The 23,228-nt window shown below is 38.5% G+C and overlaps 1 protein-coding gene across 23 annotated transcripts in view; it reads left to right on the top strand.

Annotated features, from left to right (window-relative positions):
- The window catches only part of LOC130707593 (EF-hand calcium-binding domain-containing protein 11-like), a 215,245-nt gene that overhangs the window by 41,355 nt on the left and 150,662 nt on the right, over positions 1 to 23,228 (top strand). Inside the window, exon 6 of one of the 23 annotated variants that reach the window (XM_057542832.1) lies at positions 22,862 to 22,928. The exons of 19 other annotated variants lie outside the window; for them this stretch is intronic. In XM_057542832.1, the coding sequence (XP_057398815.1) occupies positions 22,862 to 22,913 (52 nt within the window). In that variant the 3' untranslated portion in view covers positions 22,914 to 22,928. Of the gene's footprint in view, positions 1 to 14,168; positions 14,251 to 17,526; positions 17,665 to 21,094; positions 21,117 to 22,861; positions 22,929 to 23,228 lie in introns of those variants that run through there. 3 more of the 23 variants (XM_057542839.1, XM_057542829.1, XM_057542828.1) reach the window with 3 other exon arrangements.

Genomic DNA, 23,228 nt, shown 5'->3' with positions numbered 1-23,228 from the left:
GGCGGCAGAGACTTTAAAAATCACATCCACCGTCTCTCATAACATAGCTAAGAAAATGGAAGCTACCTGAACTTCATGGCTTACCCAAGGTTACACAGACCAGGGTCAAGACTTGGGCCTTCTGACTCCCAATTCAATGCCAAAGCGTTAATTTTCCATCCTGACTTCTACAAGATGAGCCATTTTGGGTGTGAATAAAAACAAGTATATGCTTGTTCAGCCTCAGTAAACTTTCATACGAAACATGGTGTATCATTTCTGCCCAGTTTATCAGAATGAAACCTTGCAGTTTCATTCAGGAGGCAGTTAACTAAGGTGCCCCTACATACGTTTCAGAGCAGAGCAGCGGGAGGGAGCCCACGCCAGGTACGCAACATGCAGTTCTCAGCCAGAGCAGATGAGTGCCAGGACCATACCTGACAGAGGCAGGCAGGGTTTCCATTCGCCGTCTGCCTTGCCTGCGTCTGGTTTCCTGCGAGACGAATGGCATTCTATGCCTCAGGTGTATTAGTAATTTCTGAGTTTGTTCCCCACTCAAGATGACCTCATTGTTCTGTGCTGCTTTTCCATAATTATACAGTAACAGGAAAATAAACTGGTTCTGCATACAGCCCACAGCAGAAATCTTGTGCTCTTTATGTAAGTTTGATTTATAGACGTGTACCGCAGAGCGGAGTGACTATGAAACATTCATCTTCCCATTGCTAGTTGCCATGGAAATCGAGTACACAGAGCAGTGTCATTCCAGTCCTGGTGATGCCTGCAGTAGTTTATTCCTTTGTTGTTCTCGTTTCTTAAGCAACTGCCCAGTATTCTTTCATCATGACAATTAATCATGCACACACGTTTTTGTCTTTCATCTCAAATAGAAAGTACTAAAAATGTATGATAAAATTTGGGAGAATTTAAATATTCTGTGGGTTTAAATATGCATTTGTGATTTTTCCCCCTCAGTCCCATTGGAAAAATAGGTCATATTTTTAAAAAAGCACATATTAATGTACAGAGATCTCAATAAAGACAGCAATACAGAAATTTGAGGAGAAAGCATTACTACGCTAAGGAAATCTTAAGGAACTTCAGATTCGCAGGTCTCCCAGTGTTTGGCGCTAAGTCTGCATTTTGGGTAATGCCAACCCCAAAAAAGCCACTGAGCTAGATGTTATCAACTCTTCTTTTGGTTTGTTTTGTTAGCTTCTTGTAGGGGTTTGAGCAACCTACATACTTATTGGAGAGTGGTAGATATTAGAGTAGGGACCCTTTTTTCTTTAAAGGCTAATAAAGTTCAAGAATTTTTTTTACAGATTAAGTAAAGGGAATTCTAGTTAGTCTTCCTCATTTTTTTTTTTTTAAAGAAACCATTTTACCCAGTTTAACCTAGCAGAGTTCTTAGTACACAGCATGCCCACCATTAATAAGTGCTTGTTGATTATCCACCTTCTTTTATTGGGTTTTATTTTTTATTGATTAAGAGAGCTTGTCCGGGAATAACTCTGCGTGGATCTAAATCCCTGCTCCCTTGCTTGTTGGCTGTGAGACCTCTGAGAAGTATCAATATCTTAACTTGCCTTGGTTTCCTTATCTGTAGAGTGAACAGCTGTAAAATTAAGAAAATCAGGGCTGATTGGGGGCTTCACAGGGATAATCCATGCCAAGGGTCTAGTTCTGTTGCCTGCCATGGGATAAATGCTTAGGCAGGGGGGGCTGTTCTGGTGGTGGTGGTGGTTATCCCTGCGAGGATTACAGTACTGCTCGTAGGACTCGGGCTATTCCAGGGAGGATGCCACACCCAGCCCGGGGCTCTGTCCCCAGCATCCAAGTTCACAGATAATTGCCAATGCTTCGTTGGACTTGGGCCGCAGGGACTGGGTCCATCTCAGCACTTTGGATACTAGCATGGTAGCCTAGAGGCATTTACAGTGGTCTTTTGATCTGCAAATGGAGAAGAGAAGGCCGCTGCCCGTGGGCTTGTTTCTCATAACCGGCTGTGTGTGGGGTACGTGGGAGGGCATGGAGAGAGAGTGAGCTGCCTGTTCATGGCTTGCCGGGGGAAGGTTCCAGCGTTTGTCTACCGAGCCTGCCTCTCCGCCCCACACTCCCCGTGTCATTCAGCAATGGCTGCAGCCTCCCTCCCGCCTTCCTGGAACTGAAGTTTTCCAAACTGGTAGCAGAAGCATTCTTTGTTGAAATTCACTCTCCTTGGCAGTCCTCCAGGGCACATGGCAATGCCTATTTATATGATTCAGCTTTTGTTTGGTTAGCCTTGTATTTTGTCCGTTTTGCTTTGTGCAGTTCTTTCTCCCCACCCCTCAAATTTTTCATCTTTAAATCCCTTGGACTTCATTTCTATTTATTTTACTAGCTGGCTTCATAATGTTGCTAAAAGTTGTTTGCGTTAAGCTATCACAAAATGAATAGCCTTAGATTAATTTGTCTTTCCCCCGCCCCCCCCAGCCTGATCCATAGCATGTGAACTAGGTGCACTTTTCTTAATGATTAAAACAAAATGGTCTTTATGGTTTCCCCTTTGCCACATTCAAATATTACACCACAGCGTTCCCGGTTCTCTTTATTTACCTCTTTGTTTTTCCCTGGCTGCTTATTAGCAGGCTCATGCCAGTTCCAAAGAGATAGCAGTTTAACTTTTCTGAATATTGTGTTTTCCCCTTCACTGTCATTCTTCCTGCTTCTCCCCACATGATAAAAACTCTGGAGTCAGACTCTCATGTCTTCTATGAGAAGCTCTCAACACCCAAGGTGACCTGGGCACTCAAGGGACCCCTGTATTTCTGTGACTGCATTGGACACACTGTGTATAGCTCTCAAATCAGTGACTGCACTTTAGACCCTCCCTACATATTTGATAACGTTTCCAAATCCTCCCTGGGCCCCTGCTTGGCTTCATGGTTCTCACCTCACACTTAGTGAGCACCGTGCACTCTTGTCTTCTCTTTGCACCCTGATCTCTAGAGGAGGTGCCTCTGTCCTGTGCTCTTTCTTTGTTTTGGAAACAAATATTTGTTGGCATCTACTGCATTGCAGGCACTGGGAATATATAAAAGTAAACAAGACAGGCACCGCCCTGCCTTCTAGGAGCTTATTGTCTAGTTGGGGAGATAGGTGGTCAGAATCCAAGGTGGTTAATCCTGAAAGATGACTACAGAGCACTGTGGGAATATGCAGGAAGGCTGCTGACTGCAGGCTGGGGAAGGGGCACGGAGGCTGACTTCAGAGGGAGTGGTGGCTGATGGGAGACCTGGAGGGTGGAAATAGCCAGGCAGAGGGAGAGAGAACGTGTTCTAGGCAGAGTGTATCCGCAGAGGGCAGCAGGGGAGCCTGGCCCTTTGAATAACTAAGGGTTGTTAACTGTAGCTAGTCTGCTGTTGAATATGCTCATTTTTGTTTGCCTGGGTGGCTGGGGCCAGAAGGGTAAATGCAGAGTGATGAGACTGGAAAGGTACGCAGGGCCTGGGTCATGAATGGCCTTGTAAGTCGCTGAGAAGTTTGAACTTGATCCTAAGGACAACAGGAAGCCATTGAAATGTTTTAAGTAGGGAAGCAACAGGATCGGATTTGTGGTTTACCTGGTGTCTCCTATCACAGTGTGAGGAATAACCTCTATCTGGGTTGATCCCAGCGACCCCCCCGGCGCAAACTCACCTTCTTAACCCCACAATGTGAGTCCAGCTCAGCACATCCAGCTTCTTACATTTTCCTGATTAACACAAAGGCTTGTCCCAGACTCTCCTTCCCTTTTTCTAGCTTCCTGTCTTGACGATCAGGACTTCACCTTCTCCCAGCTCCTGGCTGATCCTTGCTCTGAAATGACTGTGTCATCTGGAATGTCTGCTGGAGTCCCCATACTACCATTGCCCAGAGAGTCCATTGCTTTGCCTACCAGTGTGGATTCCCCCAGGATTTGGGGATCTAGCCTGAGTTCATTGGGTTCCTTTGACCCCTGAAATTCATTGCAGCTCGTACGATTGGCACTTCCTGCCCGGCCCTTAGCAGACCAGACCTGACCTGCCCCTGAAGAATTCTTCTAGCCCTTTTTCCCACCAGCAGTTGAATATTCCAGATATTCCACACTGATCCCCTTCCCACCCCCATATAGGACAATAAATGTGGGGAGATGGATTGAAATAAGATGAGTTGAACTAGCCAGTAAACTTTGGGAAAGTTATTTAATGTCTCTGTGCCTCAGTTTCCTTACCTGTAAATAACAGATATTAAGAGAACCAACACCATAGAGTTGTTTGAAGGATCAAATGAGTGGATGCATGAAAAACACTCTGCTTGTCCCATAGTAGGCACTCACTGTTTATTATTGATTTTATGAAAGTGTCTAGACTGTCAGAGAGAAAGAAGCAGGAGAACATAAAAGGATTTTGACTTCAGGGATAATTTACCCCAGGCAAATGAGATTAATCTTGAAAGGGCCACGCCTCTTCACAATGGGTAATCGACAGATGACAGTAATAATACTACACCCTTCCCAGTCCGGGTAGTGACCAACCTGGCTTCCTTTCAAACCTGAGGTTTTATTGTCCGTTGATTTTGTTCCAGAAATTCTCTGAATTTTCATGAAATTAAATTAGCTTTGCATTTCATAAATTATGCTTTATTCCAAAAGACAGTCACGATGTTTGCCTCAGCTTTGCATCAGTAGTTTGGGCCTCCTAGGACCTGCCTTTCCTCCTTAATAATAGTGATAATAACAGCTACCAGTTGATAAGGCAGGAGAAGACAACTCTCCCTATATACTGGTTTATTCCACAAATACTTGCTGAATGCCATGTGCCAGACACTGAGAAGGGTACTTTCAGGGCTACAGGAACAAATCAGACAGGGACAGTCTTTCACAGAGTGACTGTAAGTAGAAAATGGTACCTACTGTAGAAGAACAGAGAGGCGAGAGGATTTAATTCCAGCCAGGGTAATCGAGGAACTTAGCAACTGAGTTAGGATTTGAAGAATCCTTGGAAGGAAAGCATCCAGGAGAGAGAAGAGCATGGACGAAGAGTGGGTGGAAGAGAGTAGGAGATGGAACAGGAAAGGTAAGTAGACCTGAGGGTGTGATGACACACAGAGTGCTTACTGGACACCAAGCCCCATTCTAAATGCTTTGCTTGTCTTAACTGTGACCCTCACAGCAACCCCGCGAGGTGGCTACTCTTATTACCCCTATTTTACAGATGAGGAAACGGAGACACAGAGCGGCCAAGTAACTTGGCTAAGATCACAGTAACTGATAGAATTTGGTTTTGACTCAGACATTCTGACTCCAGATTGGAAACACAAATAGGCATACACATCATGCGAGGGAGAATCTTCGCCTTTCTTTCCCTTTTACATCTCTCCCCATGTGCTTTTGAATCTCTTTATCAGTCAGATCTACTACAATTTATAATTTTGAAGGAATTTTAGTTAAGGGCCTTTTCCAGTTCAATTTCAGTAGAGTAAAGATCTGGACAGCATATAAATTTTTGCAGTCAAAAATAGAGCTATATAATCTATGGCTATAAGCCTTTTCATGGACCTAAGGCTGTGGATATATGAAAACACTTAAGCTAAATTGTACACCCTTTTTATAAAATTCCCTGATTTCTGACAATTTGGTCATAAAATCTTTTGATAAAAATATCAAAAACCTCATGGGATTTCCCTGGAGGCGCAGTGGTTAAGAATCCGCCTGCCAGTGCAGGGGACACGGGTTCGAGCCCTGGGCCGGGAAGATCCCACATGCTGCGGAGCAACTAAGCCCATGCGCCACAACTACTGAGCCTGTGCTCTAGAGCCCGTGAGTCACAACTACTGAGCCCGCGTGCCACAACTACTGAAGCCCGTGCGCCTAGAGCCCATGCTCCGCAACAAGACAAGCCACCACAATGAGAAGCCTGCGCACCGCAGTGAAGAGTAGCCCCTGCTCGCCGCAACTAGAGAAAGCCTGCACACAGCAACAAAGACCCAACGAAGCCAAAAATAAACAAATAACTAAATTTATTTTTAAAAAAAATCAAAAACCTCATACTGCAATACTATAAAATGTGGGTGCATTAATGGCAACAACAACAAAAAAATCTGTATTTTAGGCTGTCATGACCTGTTTAAACATCATAATGAGAAACATTTATGGCTTAAATAATTGAAGTCCCTGTTTCTCAGGATCCGTATACTCATCTCACCCTTTTGTTAGATCTTCAAACTAATCACAAAACTGACTGGCTTGAGCTTCTCCGTAACTCTTTTCTTCTCCATCGTGGGGTGGTGGGATGTGCCCAGGGCTGTTGGTTAGTTGTTCAGGCTCGGATCTCATGTTATGGGGAGTTGACTTAGGCAAGTCTGTTAACCTCCCTGGACCTCAGTTTCTTCTCCTAAAGGACTTCTAGCTTTAAATACCTTGATTCTCTGTTTCCATACCTTTTGTTTACTTACTCTTGAAAGAAAATTATGATTAATAGCACAGTGAACTAATCGCCAGAAATGAAGCAAAGGGCAAGCAAATAATTTGCTCATCAGTTTCACTGATCATCAATTTCATCATGAGTTTCATCAATCACCATCATCAGTTTCACTCAGCATTATTTAACAAATATTTATTAAGCACCTACCATGTACATGATAAATATTTGTGTTTCACTGCCCAGCATTACTGATAATTACAATGTTAAATTCTCAGATTTACTTGGAATTTACCTTCTCTCAGTTTCCCCATTGCTAATATACCCTTCATGGCTACATTATTACTCTAGAATCTTATTCTCTTTAATCTTATTTTCTTACACCCCGAACAAACAAAGCAAAACAGAAAACTTTCATCTCAAAGGGATCCTTAATATATTGCAAATTATTATTAAATCATGTACAGCATTTTTCTTTCCGTGTTTTCAATGTAAAGAAGCCCCATAAACCTACTGCTTCATAGGGAAAACCATAGCCGTCAAATGTTCACATCTAATCCAGCTGGATCAGCTGACATACTAGGTCTAATGGTTTGCAGTGATGGATTTGTCATAGACCTGGAGCCTCCTGCAGGTTGTAAATTGCTCAGACTCTAATGCTGTGGAAAATTTACAAGGACTGCAATTAGAATAGAGTGTTCTGACTTATCTCAGTTGTATTGGGAAAAAACACAAAAAAGAAAAAACCCTGATAAGAGGTGTATCAGATAGTCATAAGTTCATGTGACAAAAAAGAGTTATTGGGCAATTTGTCAAATAAGATGGATAATAATGATGGCCAAAATATCTGTCATTTTTCGAGTGCTTTAGTGAGTGCTGGGCATTGCCATTATTTCATTCAATTCTCACAGTCACCTATTATTATTCCTATTTTACAGATGAGAAAACTGAGCTTAGAGAGGTTAAATAATGTTCCCAAAGTCACACAGTTAACGCATAGCTGAAAATGTTTCAAGTTGCTTGTTGTCACCTTCAGTTCATCTCATATTTAAATCAAAAGTCATTCTCCTTGTCCTCAGGTCAGCTCTTTCTTTCTATTTCTGTCAGTGATACCACGATTTTCTCAGATTCATTCTCACAGCCATTGATTTTTCCTTTTCTGTCCTTGCTCTAAATCCATTCAGTCACCAAGTCCCTTTGCTTGTTCAGTGTCTTTGTGCTGTCAGCCCTCTTCCCATTACCCTAGTCCAGGGGTCTAGGCCTTATATCTAAGTGTAGAGGCTAAAGGCCAGAATTTCTTTTTTTTATTGAAGTATAGTTGATTTACAATATTATGTAAGTTTCAGGTGTACAGGATAGTGATTCAGTATTTTTGCAGATCATACTCCATTATAAATTATTACAAGATAATTGCTGTAATTCCCTGTGCTATGCAACATATCCTTATTGCTTTCCTATTTTATACATAGTAGTTTGTATCTATTAATCCCATACCCCAACGTACACCTCTCCTTTTCCCCCTCCCCTATGGTAACTACAAATTTATTTTCTATATCTGTAAGCCTGTTTCTGTTTTGCATATATATTCATTTGTATTATTTTTTATATTCCACATATAAGTGATATCCTACAGGATTTGTCTTTCTCTTTCTGACTTATTTCACTAAGCATAATATTCTCTAGGTCCATCCATGTTGCTGCAAATGGCTGAATTTCATTCTTTTTTTTTTTTTTTTGTGACCGAGTGATATTCCATTGTATATATATACCACATCTTCTTTATCCATTCATCTGTTGATGGACACTTAGGTTGCTTCCATGTCTTGGCTGTTGTAAATAGTGCTGCTATGAACATCAGGTTATGTATATCTCTTTGAATTAGTTTTTTCATGTTTTCCAGGTATATACCCAGGAGTGGAATTGTTGGATCTTATGGTAATTCTATTTTTAGCTTTTTGAGGCACCTCCATACTGTTTTCCGTAGGGGCTACATAATTTACATTCCCACCAGCAGTGCACTAGGGTTCTCTTTTCTCCACATCCTCACCAGCATTTGTAAGAACAAACTCTAAACTCAGTATTCACATAGGCTGGCTACCCTCTGGCTCCTACTTTGTTCTGTTCTCACTTCCTTCGCGATGATCTAGTTCCCTAAACACATGTTGCTGTTTTTCCGTGTGGCCTCCGTTGTGCATGATAGCTCCTTTCTGGGATGTCCCCTCCCCTGCTCCCTGCTCTGTGAGCCCTGCTCCTCCCTCAGGTTGAGGTCGGGTTCCTCCTCTATCATGTGTTCTGATCAGTCCATTCCTCAGTGAGTATCCACCTCTTCCCAGTGCTTGTTATGGTAGCTTCCCAACCTCTCATTTTGCTCTAAGTGTGTGCTACCTGCCTTATATTGCTCTTCCTGTGTGTGATCTGTCTCTCACAGGTGCTCAGGGGCAGAGATTAGACCCCTCACGATCATCAGAACATTGCTGTACACCCCAAGGTGCAAGTTTCCATGTCCCTTGTGCATGCATGAGGATAGCAATTTTTATGGTCCCTATAGCACATCTCTCACATCGAACTCAGTGAGTTAACAGATCTCTCATTAATCCACCAAAGCCATATTACTCAGAGACCCGGTTCACTGGAAAATGGCCACGTGCATTCACAGATTGCGGTGGTCGGTTGTTTGCAAAAATGGCCACAACCAGCCCTCTCCCTGCCCACTGTTGGTGCTGGCCTTTGCAAAGGGTCTTGACTCTCCTGCCATCAGGAGGCATTTATTTCTCTCTCTCCGAATTTGAGCTGACCTTGTGACTTACTTTGACCCAAGGACAGAGGAAAAAGTAGCAAATCATCAAACTTGAGGGTGATCTTGGGAGCCCCCACCCCCAAAAGGACTCCATCGGAAGCCATACCTTTTGCCCCATTAGCCCCTGAGTTTTTGTCCTACTGTGTGCAAATAGGAGATATAGTTTGAAATGCTTCTTTAACCACAGTCTTACTGCATTTTAAAGTTCTGCACTTCAGTAGAAAGGGGTCTTAAAAGTAGATAATAAATTGTGATTATTTACATGCTCTAATACCATACTTCTGTTTTGTCTCTCCTAATTTCCTGAACATAATCTTGGAGTCTCCCCTCCCCTTCTCTCCTACCCATTATATGGAAATAAGCTCTGTATTTGCCAAATAGCAAACCAGCTTTTCTTTGACAGTGTATATTTCACTTCTGTGCTGCTGCTGTATCCCAGTAACATTTTCTTTCATGGAAAATGCCCATTGCTTCCAGGAGCGTATGATTTTTTTTCAAATGCCTGATGTTTTAAAAGTGAAACTTCATTTCAGATAGAATGATCTTTGGTTTTATAAAATGGAATCTTTTTTATGGTTCTGTGGCTGTTCATCATTTTAAAACCTATTAGTTGTAACAGGTCAGCTTGAAAAATGAGGAGTTCTAAATTTCACTTGGAATACCTCAAGATAGATTCCGAAACTGTGCCAGTAAAATTATGTTTGAATGATTCTTGAATTTTTTTTTTAAGGGATGACTTTCTCCTTTAAATGTGTATTCAGTAAAACACAGTTATTCAGATTCTAGTAGACCTGTAAGAGAGCCAGATTCATGCATAACACAGATGCATTCATTGTTCGTGGGCTTTTACTCTCCTAATGATTGACCTAATGTGTTGTATCTCCTTTTTCTGGCTGAGAGAAGGAATGACATTTTATAAGCATTTTATACAGTAATATGTTCATATTGTGTTTCACCTCTTACTGTTTCTCAGACTACAAGAATACCTGCGACATATTGAGATAGCTCATATCATTGCTAGAAAAGTACAATGCAATTTGGATAGAAAATGTAATAGCTGTAGTAACAGAATATAATTAAATTAGTGCTTACTGTAAAAATAGTGGAAGGATTTATTTTTGGTTTTTAATGGATCGGATCAGTGTGATTAAAAATATGTAAAATAATAGCATTCACTTTGCAGTGGGATCGGCTCTCTAATATTCATCCTATTCCATTTTTTTCTACCCTCCCCCATTTTTAAGTAAACCCAATATTCAGGATTTTGAATTTGGTAAAATAGGGAATGCATTTGTTACATTCTTTGAAAAAGCCTTGAAATTGAGGGATTTTAAATTGAGCAGGCATATTTTTGTTAATTCATTAAATGGTTACTGAGGACCTACTGTGTGCCTGGTCCCTTTCTGGGTCCCAGGGCCAGAGCCATGAACAAAGCAAACAAGGTCCCTGCTCTCAAGGAGTTCACAGTTAGTAGTAAGAAGGCAGGCAATAACCGCGTAAGCAAACAAGTTAACTTCAGGTAGGGATAGTGTGCTATAGGGAAAGTAAAACAGAAGAAATGAAAGAATGACTGACAAGGGGGTGGTTTTGATGGAGAGGTAAGGGAAGGCGTTTTGGGAGGGTCACCTTGGAATAAGACCTAGATGGTGAAAAGCTGATTGCCGTTTGGGAGAAGAGCTGCCCAGAAAGAGGGAAAGCAGTTAAAAAGGCTCTGATGTGGGGATAAGCCTGGCAGGATTGAGAAACTGAAAGAAAACCAGAGTGGCTGGATTGCAGTGAGCAAGAGGCAAGATCTGCAGTGAAATTTGAAAGGTGGAGGGGGGCAAGATGATGGATTATTCAGGGATGCTGCCCCATATGATACGGTATTATTTTATTCTCTGTGCTGTGTTGTATCATGCCATATCTCAGCATATTGTATAAATACATATTTATGTTTCTATACCTTGTAAGCAGGGAGATGAAGGGTTAAAGAAAGATGTTTGAGTCCTCAAGATGTGTAGGTTTTCTGAGCATTCCCAGTATACAAAGTCATGCTTGTGGGCTGTAGTATCCTTTCCTGGATCCTCACCATCTTCCCATGTTTCTTTCTAATTATCAGTTAAATTCTGTTCAATAGATATTTTCTGAATCCATGCTGGGCACAAGAAACTGATGAGTCTACTGGGCAGTTATAGACTGATGCAGCAGAAAATGTGATAGGCTTTCATTGGAAAGCAACTTTCCTGCATTGTATCTGTTATTTCAGTCGGTGGTCAGCTACCTTTTCTAACATCTTATTTATCCCTAGGTTGCAAATCATAACGTGTATTAAGGACCGAATATCTAGTCTAAATGTCAGTGATTTGTAATGTTAACATAGTCTTCATTTGTTCCTCTTCATTGGAGACACAAGACAAGAAAAAATGATTTTGAGGCCTGCGTGTGCATCAGGCTAAAAAGAATTTATCATTTAAATACCTTTCTTCTGGAGGAAATAAGTTGTTAAAAATTAACAATTTAAGAAAATATATATGGAAGTTTAAAATATATATATTCTTTTAAATGAAGCAACACAGATTTGCAGACTCTGTTCTATTATTATGGCGATGATTCAGAGTGTCTGATTTAGCCTAGGGAATCAGGAAATAATACAGATTATCTCCTTTCTGTGCATCTTCAGACCATATGTAGTCATAATATACTGACTGAAAATTTCCACTGAATTAAACTTTCTAGTGATTTATAAGACATTGAGATGCATTACTAACAGCAGTTATTGAATCTTCCTTTAGAGATAATTAATAAAAAGATTTTTTTAAAGGCAATAGTTTAGGTTTCATTCTAGCAAAAGTAAGTTCTAGAAGGCTTTCAATGGTTTGCTGCTAGTAATTCCACTCCTTGGATTCTTGTTTTGCTTTATCCTTTCTAACTCTCGCTGATTCTGTGGTTTAATAGATTTTCCTCCTGTTTAGAATAACACTGTAGAAGCCAGCACTACATTTAGTATCCATCTCCTGCCATGGACAATCCCTCTTCCCACTGGCTTGGTTCCAGGGGGTCTGGAAAAGAGCTGGCCAGGCTTGACTAACAGGGCAGGCCACTTCAGGCAGTTCTCGTAGCTTCTCCTGCTCTGCTGCTTATTCTCTTGTAGCTGTACATGTGGTATGTAAGTGTGTGCGTGCGTGTGTGTGTGTGTGTGTGTGTGTGTGTGTATTTGAAATAGTTGAGGCTGAAAAAAATATGTATGTTCCTCCCAGATTGAGAAACAAAACATTCCATTCCAAACATGATTGAGAAGTCCACTGGGTCACCCTGCCTGGTTGCATTTCCCTTCCTCTGCCCCAGAGATAACCACTATCCTGAATTTTTAAAATCATTCATGTATGTCTTTATATTTTATGATATGGATTTATATATTTTAAATAATACATAGTATTGTTTTATCTTTCAAGCTTACATAAATGCACATTGCCTTTTCTCTTATTATATTTTAAAGACTTAGCCCCCTTGATACTGGCATCTTTCAATTATTTTCCCTGCTGTATAGTATTCTGTTGAAGCCTGAGGAGGTACAATAACTAGCACCCTCTCTTGCCATCTAGAATAAACTGAGAAATAGATGCAAGCGTTAGAGAGTGGTAGATAAAAATATCAGCTTTATTTGTGAGATAGCTCTGTTGGAGGGACAGGCTTGCTAGTATGCAGCCAGGATTAAATAGAAGGTTTACCCTTCTAATCACAGGCTGTGCAGTTAGCCTGGGACTCCCCACCGGAGCTCTGTCCACATAGCACTGGGGAGCAGAGCACTGTGTATGCCCCACACAGTCAGGTGCCTCTTACAGAGAAAAGAAGAAGGGGACACCAATTGTTTCTCTAGGAGGAATGAGTGAGGAGGTGGAGAGAGGCTGGGAATGTTACTCCAAAAGAGGTCCCTCTGCATGGAAATAGACAGGGAGAAGCAAGTTTTCCCCGGAACATTTTTTTCTATTATATAAGTGTCCCATAATTTATATATCCATTCTCCTGTTGATAGACTCATTTGTTATTATCACAGATGTGCTACAGTGTCTCCTTGTCCACATGTGGGAGCTATCCTGTAGAACACATGTACCTAGGAGTGGAATGGCAGGGTCAGAGCCATGCTAATCTGTAACCCGACTTGCTCCCTAAGTGGTCTTTCACGTTCTCTCTTATCAGTGCATCAGAATTCCTTTCTATCCATATCCTCATCAACACTTGTTATCAAACTCTGTAGTTTTTCCCAAGCTGATGAGTGTGAAATAGCACTTTATTATCATTTTAATCTCCCTGATTACTAGTAAAGTTCAGCATCATGTCTGCTAGCCATTTGGGTTTCCTGTTCTGTCAATTGCCTATTTATATTATTGGCCCATGTATTAATATTGAGTTGTCTCTTTTATGTTAATCTATAGGGGTTCTTTGTATATTCTCAGTACTAATCCTTTTTCATTTATGAGTCATAAAAAATCTTTACCTGTTTGTGGCTTGTATTTTCATTTTTTTATTAGGGTATCTTTAGACATTTATCTGGGATATCAAAGGACTTTCTCTTTTAATAGACTTTGACATGTCCAAAGTCTAAAATTATATAGAGAATGTGGGTCGTATCACTTGAGCATACTAATAGGGTCTTGTGTTTTCTGCCTGTTGAAGTATTTACATTGTCTTTGAACAACTGCTGATCTTTGCTATTTTATATTAGGCTGTTTGAACACTGTTTCTGCAAGATTTATGTTACTCTTCAGATTCTTTGACATTATAGAATTTAATGCTTCATGTTTAAATCTTAATACTTAAATTATGATTTTTTTTCCCCTCAGTGTAGTTAATAGGCTGTACCATAAAACACCTCTGATCTACCAAAAAGCAAATTCATCCACCACTTGGAAACTCTATGTGTGGAAAACAACTTTTTCTTTTAACTAATCCTATAGTAATGCTCTATTAATGCTTCATTCTCTCCTCAGAGCTTGTGGACATTGTTATTATCCAAAGGCACTTGAGTCTGGATTAAATATCATGCTACTTATATAAGGAAATTACATCACGATTTTGCTAATTCTTGATAAGAATAGTTTCTTATAGGGTTATAGACACCAATAAAAAGATTCTTAAAGAGCACTTGGTACAGTCTCTTATTTTACACATGTGAGTTTAAATAATCCACCCAAGGTTGCACACCGAGATGGGCGTAAAATCAAGGTTAAGAACAAGGTCTCTCAGCCACAGCGTAGTGTGCTCTCCATTGCAGTGGTGTCTTAGTCCATTTGGGCTGCTGTAATAGAAAACCATAGACTGGGTGGCTTAAACAACGGAAGTTTATTTCTCATAGTTCAGGAGGCTGGGCAGTCCAAGATCTAGGTGCTGGCAGATTCATGTCTGGTGAGGGCCTGCTTCCTAGTTCACAGACAGCCGTCTTCTCATTGTGTCCTGACATGGTGGAAGAGGCAAGGGAGCTCTCTGGGGTCCCATTTATAAGGACACTAATCCCAATCATGAGGGCTCCACCCTCATGACCTAATCACCTCCCGAAGTCCCCACCTCCTAATACCATCACCTTGCAGGTTAGGTTTCAACATAAGAATTTTGGGAGAATACAAACATTCAGTCTGTAGTATATATGTTATAGAATCATGGCTTTACTGTCTATTTTTATATAAAGTTGGTGTGTATTTTTACAGCTAGATTTCCTTGACTGATAGGTTTCAGTGCATTTGGCTTTTTTGTTGCTGGCATCTTTTTAGTTACTTAGCGTCAAAAGGACTGTTTATCATACTTCCTTAAATTAGTTTTATGGAAGTAATGTACACTGTTTTCCTTCCTTATTTAACTAGTGTTTACATGCTAGTCTTTCCAGCAGGTTGTATAAATAAGCTAAGTGCTATGGTAAATTATTCCAAAGTGGCATATTTACTTAGTGCCAAAATATTATAATACCAAATGATATTTCCAAATCATTTGTATTAATTTACACTCCAATCATCAGTATGTGAGAGAGTCTGTTGACCTGTATCTTCTTCAAGACTTGGTATTGTCAGACTTCTTAATCTTTTCTAGTGGAGTGGGCATAATAACTCATCACGGGCCTGATTTGTATTCCCTGATTAATAATGATTCATCTATCATATCTCTTCATGTTTGTTATATATCTGTATATTGTCTATCTGTATATTGTAAATATGTCTGTCATTTTTACCCATTTTTCTTCTGCTGCATTTTCTGTTGATTTGAACCTGTTCTTTATACATGTTCTTGGGGCAAATATTTTGTCAGGTAACAAATGTCTTCTCCCAGTTTGTTGCTCATCTTTTCACTTTCTGCAGGTGTCTTTTTTGAAATATAAATCAAATTTAATTTGTTTGAATTTATAAATTTTTTTGTAGTAGAGTGATTGTGTCTTATTTAAGAAACCCCTTCTTATCTCAAGGTCAGAGAAATACTCGTATTTTCTTCATAATTTTTAAAGTTTTGCTCTTGTAAATTAAGTCCTTAATTCTTCTGGAGTTGATTTTTTAGTATGGCATAGAGTGTGTGGGAACCTAATTTCACTTTTTTTCCATATGGATAACCAATATTTTCAGCTCTTTTTATTGACTGCCCTCTTTTCTCTACAGCTCTGCCATTCTGCCTTTGTTTATGAATTTTCTATTCTGTTTCTTTGGTCACTTACCCTATCCCTGCACGAATACCACATTGTCCTCATAAAATCTTAATATCTGTAGGGCTACTCTCCCTCTTTACTTCTCTTCTGCAGCAGTGTATTGGTTATATTGAGTCTTTTGTTTTAAATTCCAGAACTGGCTTATTGAGAGACAAAAACTCTGTTCACATTTTAATTAACATTGCATTGAGTCTGCAGATTTTCTGGACAATTGACATCTTAATGATATTGCCTACCTATCCATGATTATGGTATATTTTCCATTGAATTAAGTATTCTTTAAAGCCTTTCAGAAAATTTTTATAATTTTCTACACCATCACACTACCAGTATCATCATCATAATGATTATGGTTGTCACTTTCTAAAGCACCCTTAACGGTTTCTTGTGTGCCAGGCCTCATTCTGTTACTTTGTATTCAGTCTTCCTAACAACCTTATGAGGTAGTCCTAGTAATATGGGATATTTCACACAGGAAACTGAGGCACCTAGAGGTTAATTGACTTGCCCAAGATCCTACAACTAGTAAATGGCAGAGGCAGGTTTCTAAACCAAGGTGCCTGGGTATAGAGTTTGTGCTTTTAATCACTACTCTATATTGCAAATAGGTTTTTCTCTTTCTGTGTTGGATTTATTCCTACATATTTTATAGTTTTTTATTAAGATATAATTGACATATAATGTTGTATACAAGTTGTACAATGTGTTGATTTGATACATTTATATATTGCCATATGATCACTGCCTTAGTGTTAGCTAACACCTCTCTCAGGTAACATAATGAGCATTTCTTTTTTGTGGTGAAAACAATTAAGATTTAGTCTCTTAGCAATTTTGGAGTTTAGAATATGGTATTTTATAGTTTTGTTGGTATTAAAATGGTAGCTTTTGAAAATTGTTTTTTAATTACTTACAGAAACAATTAAATAGAAATGTAATTTATTTTTGTATATCAATCTTATATCTAGTAACCTTGTTAAATTTATCTGTAGATTTTTAAAGGTGTTTCTAAGAAGATTATGATACCAGTAGAAAATAGTAACATCTTCTTTCTTCCTTTCCAATCCTATGCCTTTAATTTCTTTTTCTGGACTTAACTACACTGGCTAGTACTTCCAGTGTTGATAATATCTTGTTCCCAGACTCGGGGAGAAAGACTTCAACATTTTATCACTTACTTTGATCATAGCTATAGATGTTTTATAATTATATCCTGTGTCAGATTAAAGAAGTTCCTCCCTAGTCTAGCACAGGAGTTTCTGTCAAGAATGGGCATTAAATTTTATTACATACTTTTTCTCTATCGAGGAGATGATATTGGTTTTTTACTTTAATCTGTTGATGTGCTGAATGGCTTATATATATGTGTGTGTATGTGTGTGTGTGTATATAAATGTAAACACAATTTGGTCATGCTATTTTTTTTTATACACAGTTGGATTCAGTTTGCTAATATTTTACTTAAGATATTTGTGTGTGTGTGTGTGTGTATACTATCAGTAAAAGACCCTGTTAAAACAAGTTCACAGGTTGAAATTTTTGTACCCACTCAAGGTTTGCTCAGATTCAGGGTACCAGTCTACATGAGGGCAATCAATAGCCATAACCTTTCAGAGATAGCTTATCATTTTTTCTTTTATTTTTCGTTTACTTCTTTGCTCAAGGCAACTTCCATCTTACCCTTTGGGTATCAGCTTAACGTGGGAAAGTTATCCTATGAGATGATCCATGTTGGGCAAGCCCTGGATCTTGACTCCTGGCCTCTTCTCCCATGAAGCCACAAAACCAAAGCTCAAGTTCAGATATGGACCTACACCCCAAGGCAAAAGTGGCCTTGGGATGCTGAGTTTCCACTAACCTCCTTGGATTCAAGCTGCCTCAAGAATATGGCCTGTCCCCACTATCTTTTTAACTCAGTGCCTTTAAGGTAGTTTTGTTTTAGTATCTTATTTACCATTTTTGTTTTTTTCAGTGGGGGAATTGGTCTGACTATCCAAAAATAGAAACTCACATGAATTATTAAATACTTTTTCTCTCAGGCTTTTCTGTCTAAATTCTCTTTTCCAGATATTGATTTTTTAGACAGAACATTAGATTTATTGGGCAGAGCATTGGATTTATTAAGTTTTGGGGAAGACTAACCATTTACTTGTAAGAGATGATGAAAATATATAAAATTAGTGATGCATTCCTACAGTTTAGTGATTCTGGCATTTTAGTTATGCTGTATCTTCTATTGCTATTTGAAGGATGTACCCAAGTATTTCTGACCACTTATTGTTCTTGTCTTGAATGTCATTTAGAAAGGTGTAACAGCTAAATATTTATTTTCACGTGACATGAAAGCATATTATCAGGAAATAGCGGTATAATTGAATGAACATGCCATTGAATCTCAACTTGTTTTTTTCATCCATTATTTACGAAAAGAAACAATACAATGTTTTCTATTTTCATCAAGGTGTTATATATAAAAGTCTCTTTTCTTGAACTTCCAGATTTATTAAAATTCATTTTTTACTGTACTTACACCTAGTGTAAAATAATTGCTAATAATAATCTATGCCTGAGTGTGTTGATGGGGCCCCAGGACCACCACCAGCTTTGATGATTCGCTGGAAGGACTCAGCATGTAACTGTACTTTCAGCTACGATTTGTTACAGTGAAAGGATATGAAGCAAAATTAGCAAAGGGAAAGGCACACGGGGCTCAGTCTAGGGGAAACCAGGTGCAAGCTTCCGAGGGTCTGCTCTCAGTGAAGTCACACAGGATGTGCTTAATTCCTCCAACAAGTTGTGACATCATGTGTGAAATGTTGCCACCCAAGGAAGCTCATTAGAGACTCAGCACCCAGAATTTTTATTGTGGGATGATCACGTAGGCATTCTCTGCCTGGCATGTACCAAAATTCCAGACTCCCAGAAGGAAAGCAGAGGTTCAGCATAAACCATATTGTTGCACGAAGAGTTTTCAGCACAGTGATCCACTCTTATGACTTAATGTTGGTGGGAGGCCAGCCAAGGGCCATCCTTGTAAGCAGTATGGCCGTCAGGACAGCTATGTTAACTCTTTTCTGCACATGGAGTCATGACTAAAGTTTTTAAAGCATTTACTATGTGTCAAACACTGTTCTTTATTCATTTCATCCTCACAACGACCATTTCTTAGATGAGGAACTGAGACACAGAGAGGTTAAGAAACTTGTCCAGTGTTGCACAGCTAATAAGTAGAAAGTCAGGATCCAAACGCAGGCTTCAGAATCCATGATTTATCAAACATTTTATTGATTTTTAAAAATTATTTTCATTTTGTTCCACCTCATGGATAAGATGTTTTATACATTTCCATACAGCTATGATTCAAAGAAATTGTCTCCATAGACCTCTTTTAATCTTCACTGTTGTTTCATGGCTCTTAATTTTCAGATTTGGAAAATCATTCTAATTATCATATGCAAACCTTTCCTGATCTCGTAGGCTTTCCTCAGCCTTTGTGTTTCTGGATTAGAGGATCTGAATTCTTTTTGTTTTTGTTTTTCCATCTTCCTACAGAAGGCTTGTCTGGTTCTTGACCACTAATTTTAGTTCCACTATTCTTTCTATACCTCCTTTTGGCATCTTCTGAGATGTAGCAATTAGAACTGCAAACAGGGAAAGTATCACTGCATCATGGTTTATGAACAAAGACAGGACAGCATTTTCTGTTTTATTTCCTTCCTTGTAATTCTCATTGTGTTAACCACATTGTCTACCTCAGTATATTAGACAATGACGTAGGTAATAGTCTTTAAATACCCCTAGATGGCCATCTGGGATATAGCTGATAACTAATATAGCTGATAAAGCTTGCCTCTCTGTAAGTCTACTTTAGATTATTTTTTTCTGATTGAAGTGAAGAGATCCACTGTTCACTATATCCATTCCCAAGAAAATACATTATAGCTTCAAGAAAAGTTTGAGTATTAACACATGTGCTGAAATATGATACAGATGTTTAATGTCTTACTGTAATATTATTTTACTGTTCATAGTCACCTGCTTTTTTGATCCCTGCATTAGCTTGCTTGCTTTATTCCATAACATCTGTTACCAAGAATATATTTACAGTCTGTTGTCTTTTCTAAATGGTTGGTACGTATGTTAGAAAAAGGTTGATTTTTACTGGTGTCATTCAGAAAGCACCTTCAGGATTCCTTGTTATTTTATTCTCAGTGTTATTTTATTTCAGTATAATACCAAAGTACTATTTTTACTGAAATACCAGATAAGAAGTCAAGCTAGATGACTGAGGTGTGATACTTAAAGTGCTCCTGGATAGGAAACAAGGTATTTCTAGTTTTAACTGTTTTAAAAAAATTGTAAAACTTTTAAACTACTACCTGAGGATAAATGTCCTTGTATTTCTATAGGCTTGGTAAAGCTTACGTCTATTTTGTTATGCTTATGCGGTCCCACGCATCTGGTTGTTCAAGACATTTGCTACCTTCTATTCTGGGTCTTTGCACTATGGTTCCCTGTTTAAACGTTGCATCATCAGAGAGGCCTATTGTATCCAAAGTGGCTTCACCTTATCCCTCCTTCCCCCTAACAATAAATCTCTACTACCCAGTTTTATATCATTTATGGCACTTAACCAATCTCTGAGACGATCTTTTTTCTTTGTTTGCTTACTGTCTGTTTCTTACACTTGACTATAAAGTTCCGTGAGAGCAGCGATGCGTCTGTTCTGTCTTGATTCCTCTGGATATTCAAGTTAGCGCAGAGCACATGGTCATTCAGTTCTTGTCGGATGAATCAATGAATTCATTTATTAAAGACTACAGAAAAGTAAGTTATTTATGTTAGATATAATATTCGATCTTTACCAATTCAAGTGCATCAGATTTTCTTTAAGTTTCTTAGAACTTGAGGAGGATGTCCAGACTGGCCTTGGGTTTAGTTTCCAGTAATTAGCTAACTAAAAAGTTAATAACGTGTATATTTAATCTCTAGGCTTGATCAAGTTTTCTGATTCTTCAGACTCTGAAGATTTTGTATCTGTTATAAATCACGACATCTACAATAAACCAGAACTCCTGCCAAATTTTAGGATACCAAATACATACTTCATTTTTTTGTGTGTCCATTGGAAATATTTTAAACACAGAACAGCATAGATAGTAATATAATGTAACACTTGCATTTCAGCTACTTAGCTTTCTTCAGTCTTAACATTTGCCATATTTATTTCAGATTTTTTAAGAAATAAAATATTACACAAAGAGTTGAAAACCCCTATGCATCCTTCCCTGATTTCTTACCCTTTCTCTCTGGAGAGAACCATATGATCTATATTTTGGTATTTATCAATCTTGTGCATGTTTTAGTATGACTGCATAGATATTTATTCACAAACAATCCGTTATCTTGTTTTGCATGTTTTCAAATGTTTTGTACATGGTGTCGTACTGTATGTAATCATGACCTTGATTTTTTTCACTCAACATTCAGTTTTTGAGGTTCATCATAATGATACATAGAGCTCTTGTAGCTCATTCATTGTCACTGCTACGTAAAATCTCACTGAAAGGTAATTCTGCATTTTATTTATCCATTTGCTTGTGGATGGACGTTTAAGTTGTTCAGTTATTCAGTATTTCAGTTAACTGTGCAGTAGGTTTTCTTGTATCTTTCCATCTGTACTCATGTACAAGAATTTCTCTAGGACAGTGTCTTACAATCTCTTTCACCTTATTACATTCAGAGACAATGAGAGTATTTATAAAAGCACATTAGGTAAACAGACAAGTTAGTTTTAGCTCAAGGCAAACAGCCTGCCTGCCCAAGAGACTTTGGAGCTCAGTATCTTGCCTCACCTGCAAACCATCTGTGGCAGTTTGGGGGAAGCTATCTTCTAGAGCAGGAGTCTTTGTATTTCTCTAAAAGGATTCTTAAAAACTATGCATTTCCTTGTGCATTTTTAGAATGATAGCTAAAACTTTTCAAAGTCAGTTTAATGGTTGCAAAGCATAAAATTTCCAGTGTATTATAAACTGACATTTAAAAATAAAGCTGTTATGTCACTCTTAAGTGTATCAGGTGGAACTTACATACCACAGTGATTTGACAGTCGTTATTTTTCTTTCAAAAATGTGTGAACAAGCATTTAAAATTATGTGAAAAAGTTCTTTACCAATTTGAAATTTTACATCCTTTCTTTTTGAATTCGTATTTCAGTTTTTCTTCCCCCACTAAGTTTCATCCTAATGTGATGTTTTTTTCATCTTTTTGGCTTTCACTGCCAATATTGTAAAGTCAGGTTTAGTAAGGTATAGTTTACAGACTGTAGAATTGTCCATTAATAGTTGTATCATAGTCATATGGGTTTTGACACATGTATACAGTTGTGTAACCAGCACCATAATCGACATATAAAATATTTCTATCCCTTTCAGTTCCCTCCCTATACGCCCAGTCTCTGGCACTACTGACGATGATGATGATGATGATGATGATTTGCCCCTATGTTATTGCCTTTTCCAGAATGCCATGTAGATGGAATCATACAGTTTGTAATTTTTTGTCTCAGGCTTCTTTCCCTTTACATAATGCATACGAAATTCATCCATGCCGTTGCACATATCAGGGGTTAATTCCTTTTAAATGCTGAGTCACATTCTGTTGTACAGATGTACCAGTTTATCTGTTCACCAGTTAATGGACACTGGGTTGTTTCCAGTTGGAGTGATTATGCATGACACTGCTATATAAACATTTGTGTTAAGGTTTTTGTTTGGATATTTATCCTCATTTCTTTTGAGTTAATAAGTGTGATTTCTGAGCCACATGGTAGGTGTATGTTTTAATTTTATAAAGAAACTGGGAAACTGTTTCTGAATCGACTGTACTGTTTTACATTCCCGCTAGCAGAATATGAGACTGCCATTTGCTGTCCATTGTTACTAGCACTGGATATTATTAATTTTTTGTTTTGTTTTTGTTTTTACCCATTTCTAATAGGTGTATAGTGGTATCTCATTGTGATTTTAATCTGTACTTCCCAAATGACTAATGACTTAAACAATTGTTTCCTGTTCTGTTCGCCATCCACACCTTTGTAATGAAGGGTATGTTGAAATCTTTTGCTTATATTTTATTTTATTTTTTTTAAACTACTGAGTTGTAAGAGATTTCTGTATATTCCAGATACAGGTCCCAGTCTGTGACTTTCATTTTCATTTTCTTAACATTTGCTTTTAAAGACAGAAGTTCTTTATTTTGATGCAGTCCAATTTATCAATTTTTTATGATTCATGCTTTTTTTGGTCTTATCTTATTCTTTGCCTATGCAAGTGTGATGGTTAGTTTTATGTGTGACCCTGGCTAG

Source organism: Balaenoptera acutorostrata, chromosome 3, assembly GCF_949987535.1.
Source record: "Balaenoptera acutorostrata chromosome 3, mBalAcu1.1, whole genome shotgun sequence".
Taxonomy (NCBI): domain Eukaryota; kingdom Metazoa; phylum Chordata; class Mammalia; order Artiodactyla; family Balaenopteridae; genus Balaenoptera; species Balaenoptera acutorostrata.
Note: the sequence above shows the minus strand (reverse complement) of the source record. Positions and strands in the feature narration are given on the sequence as shown.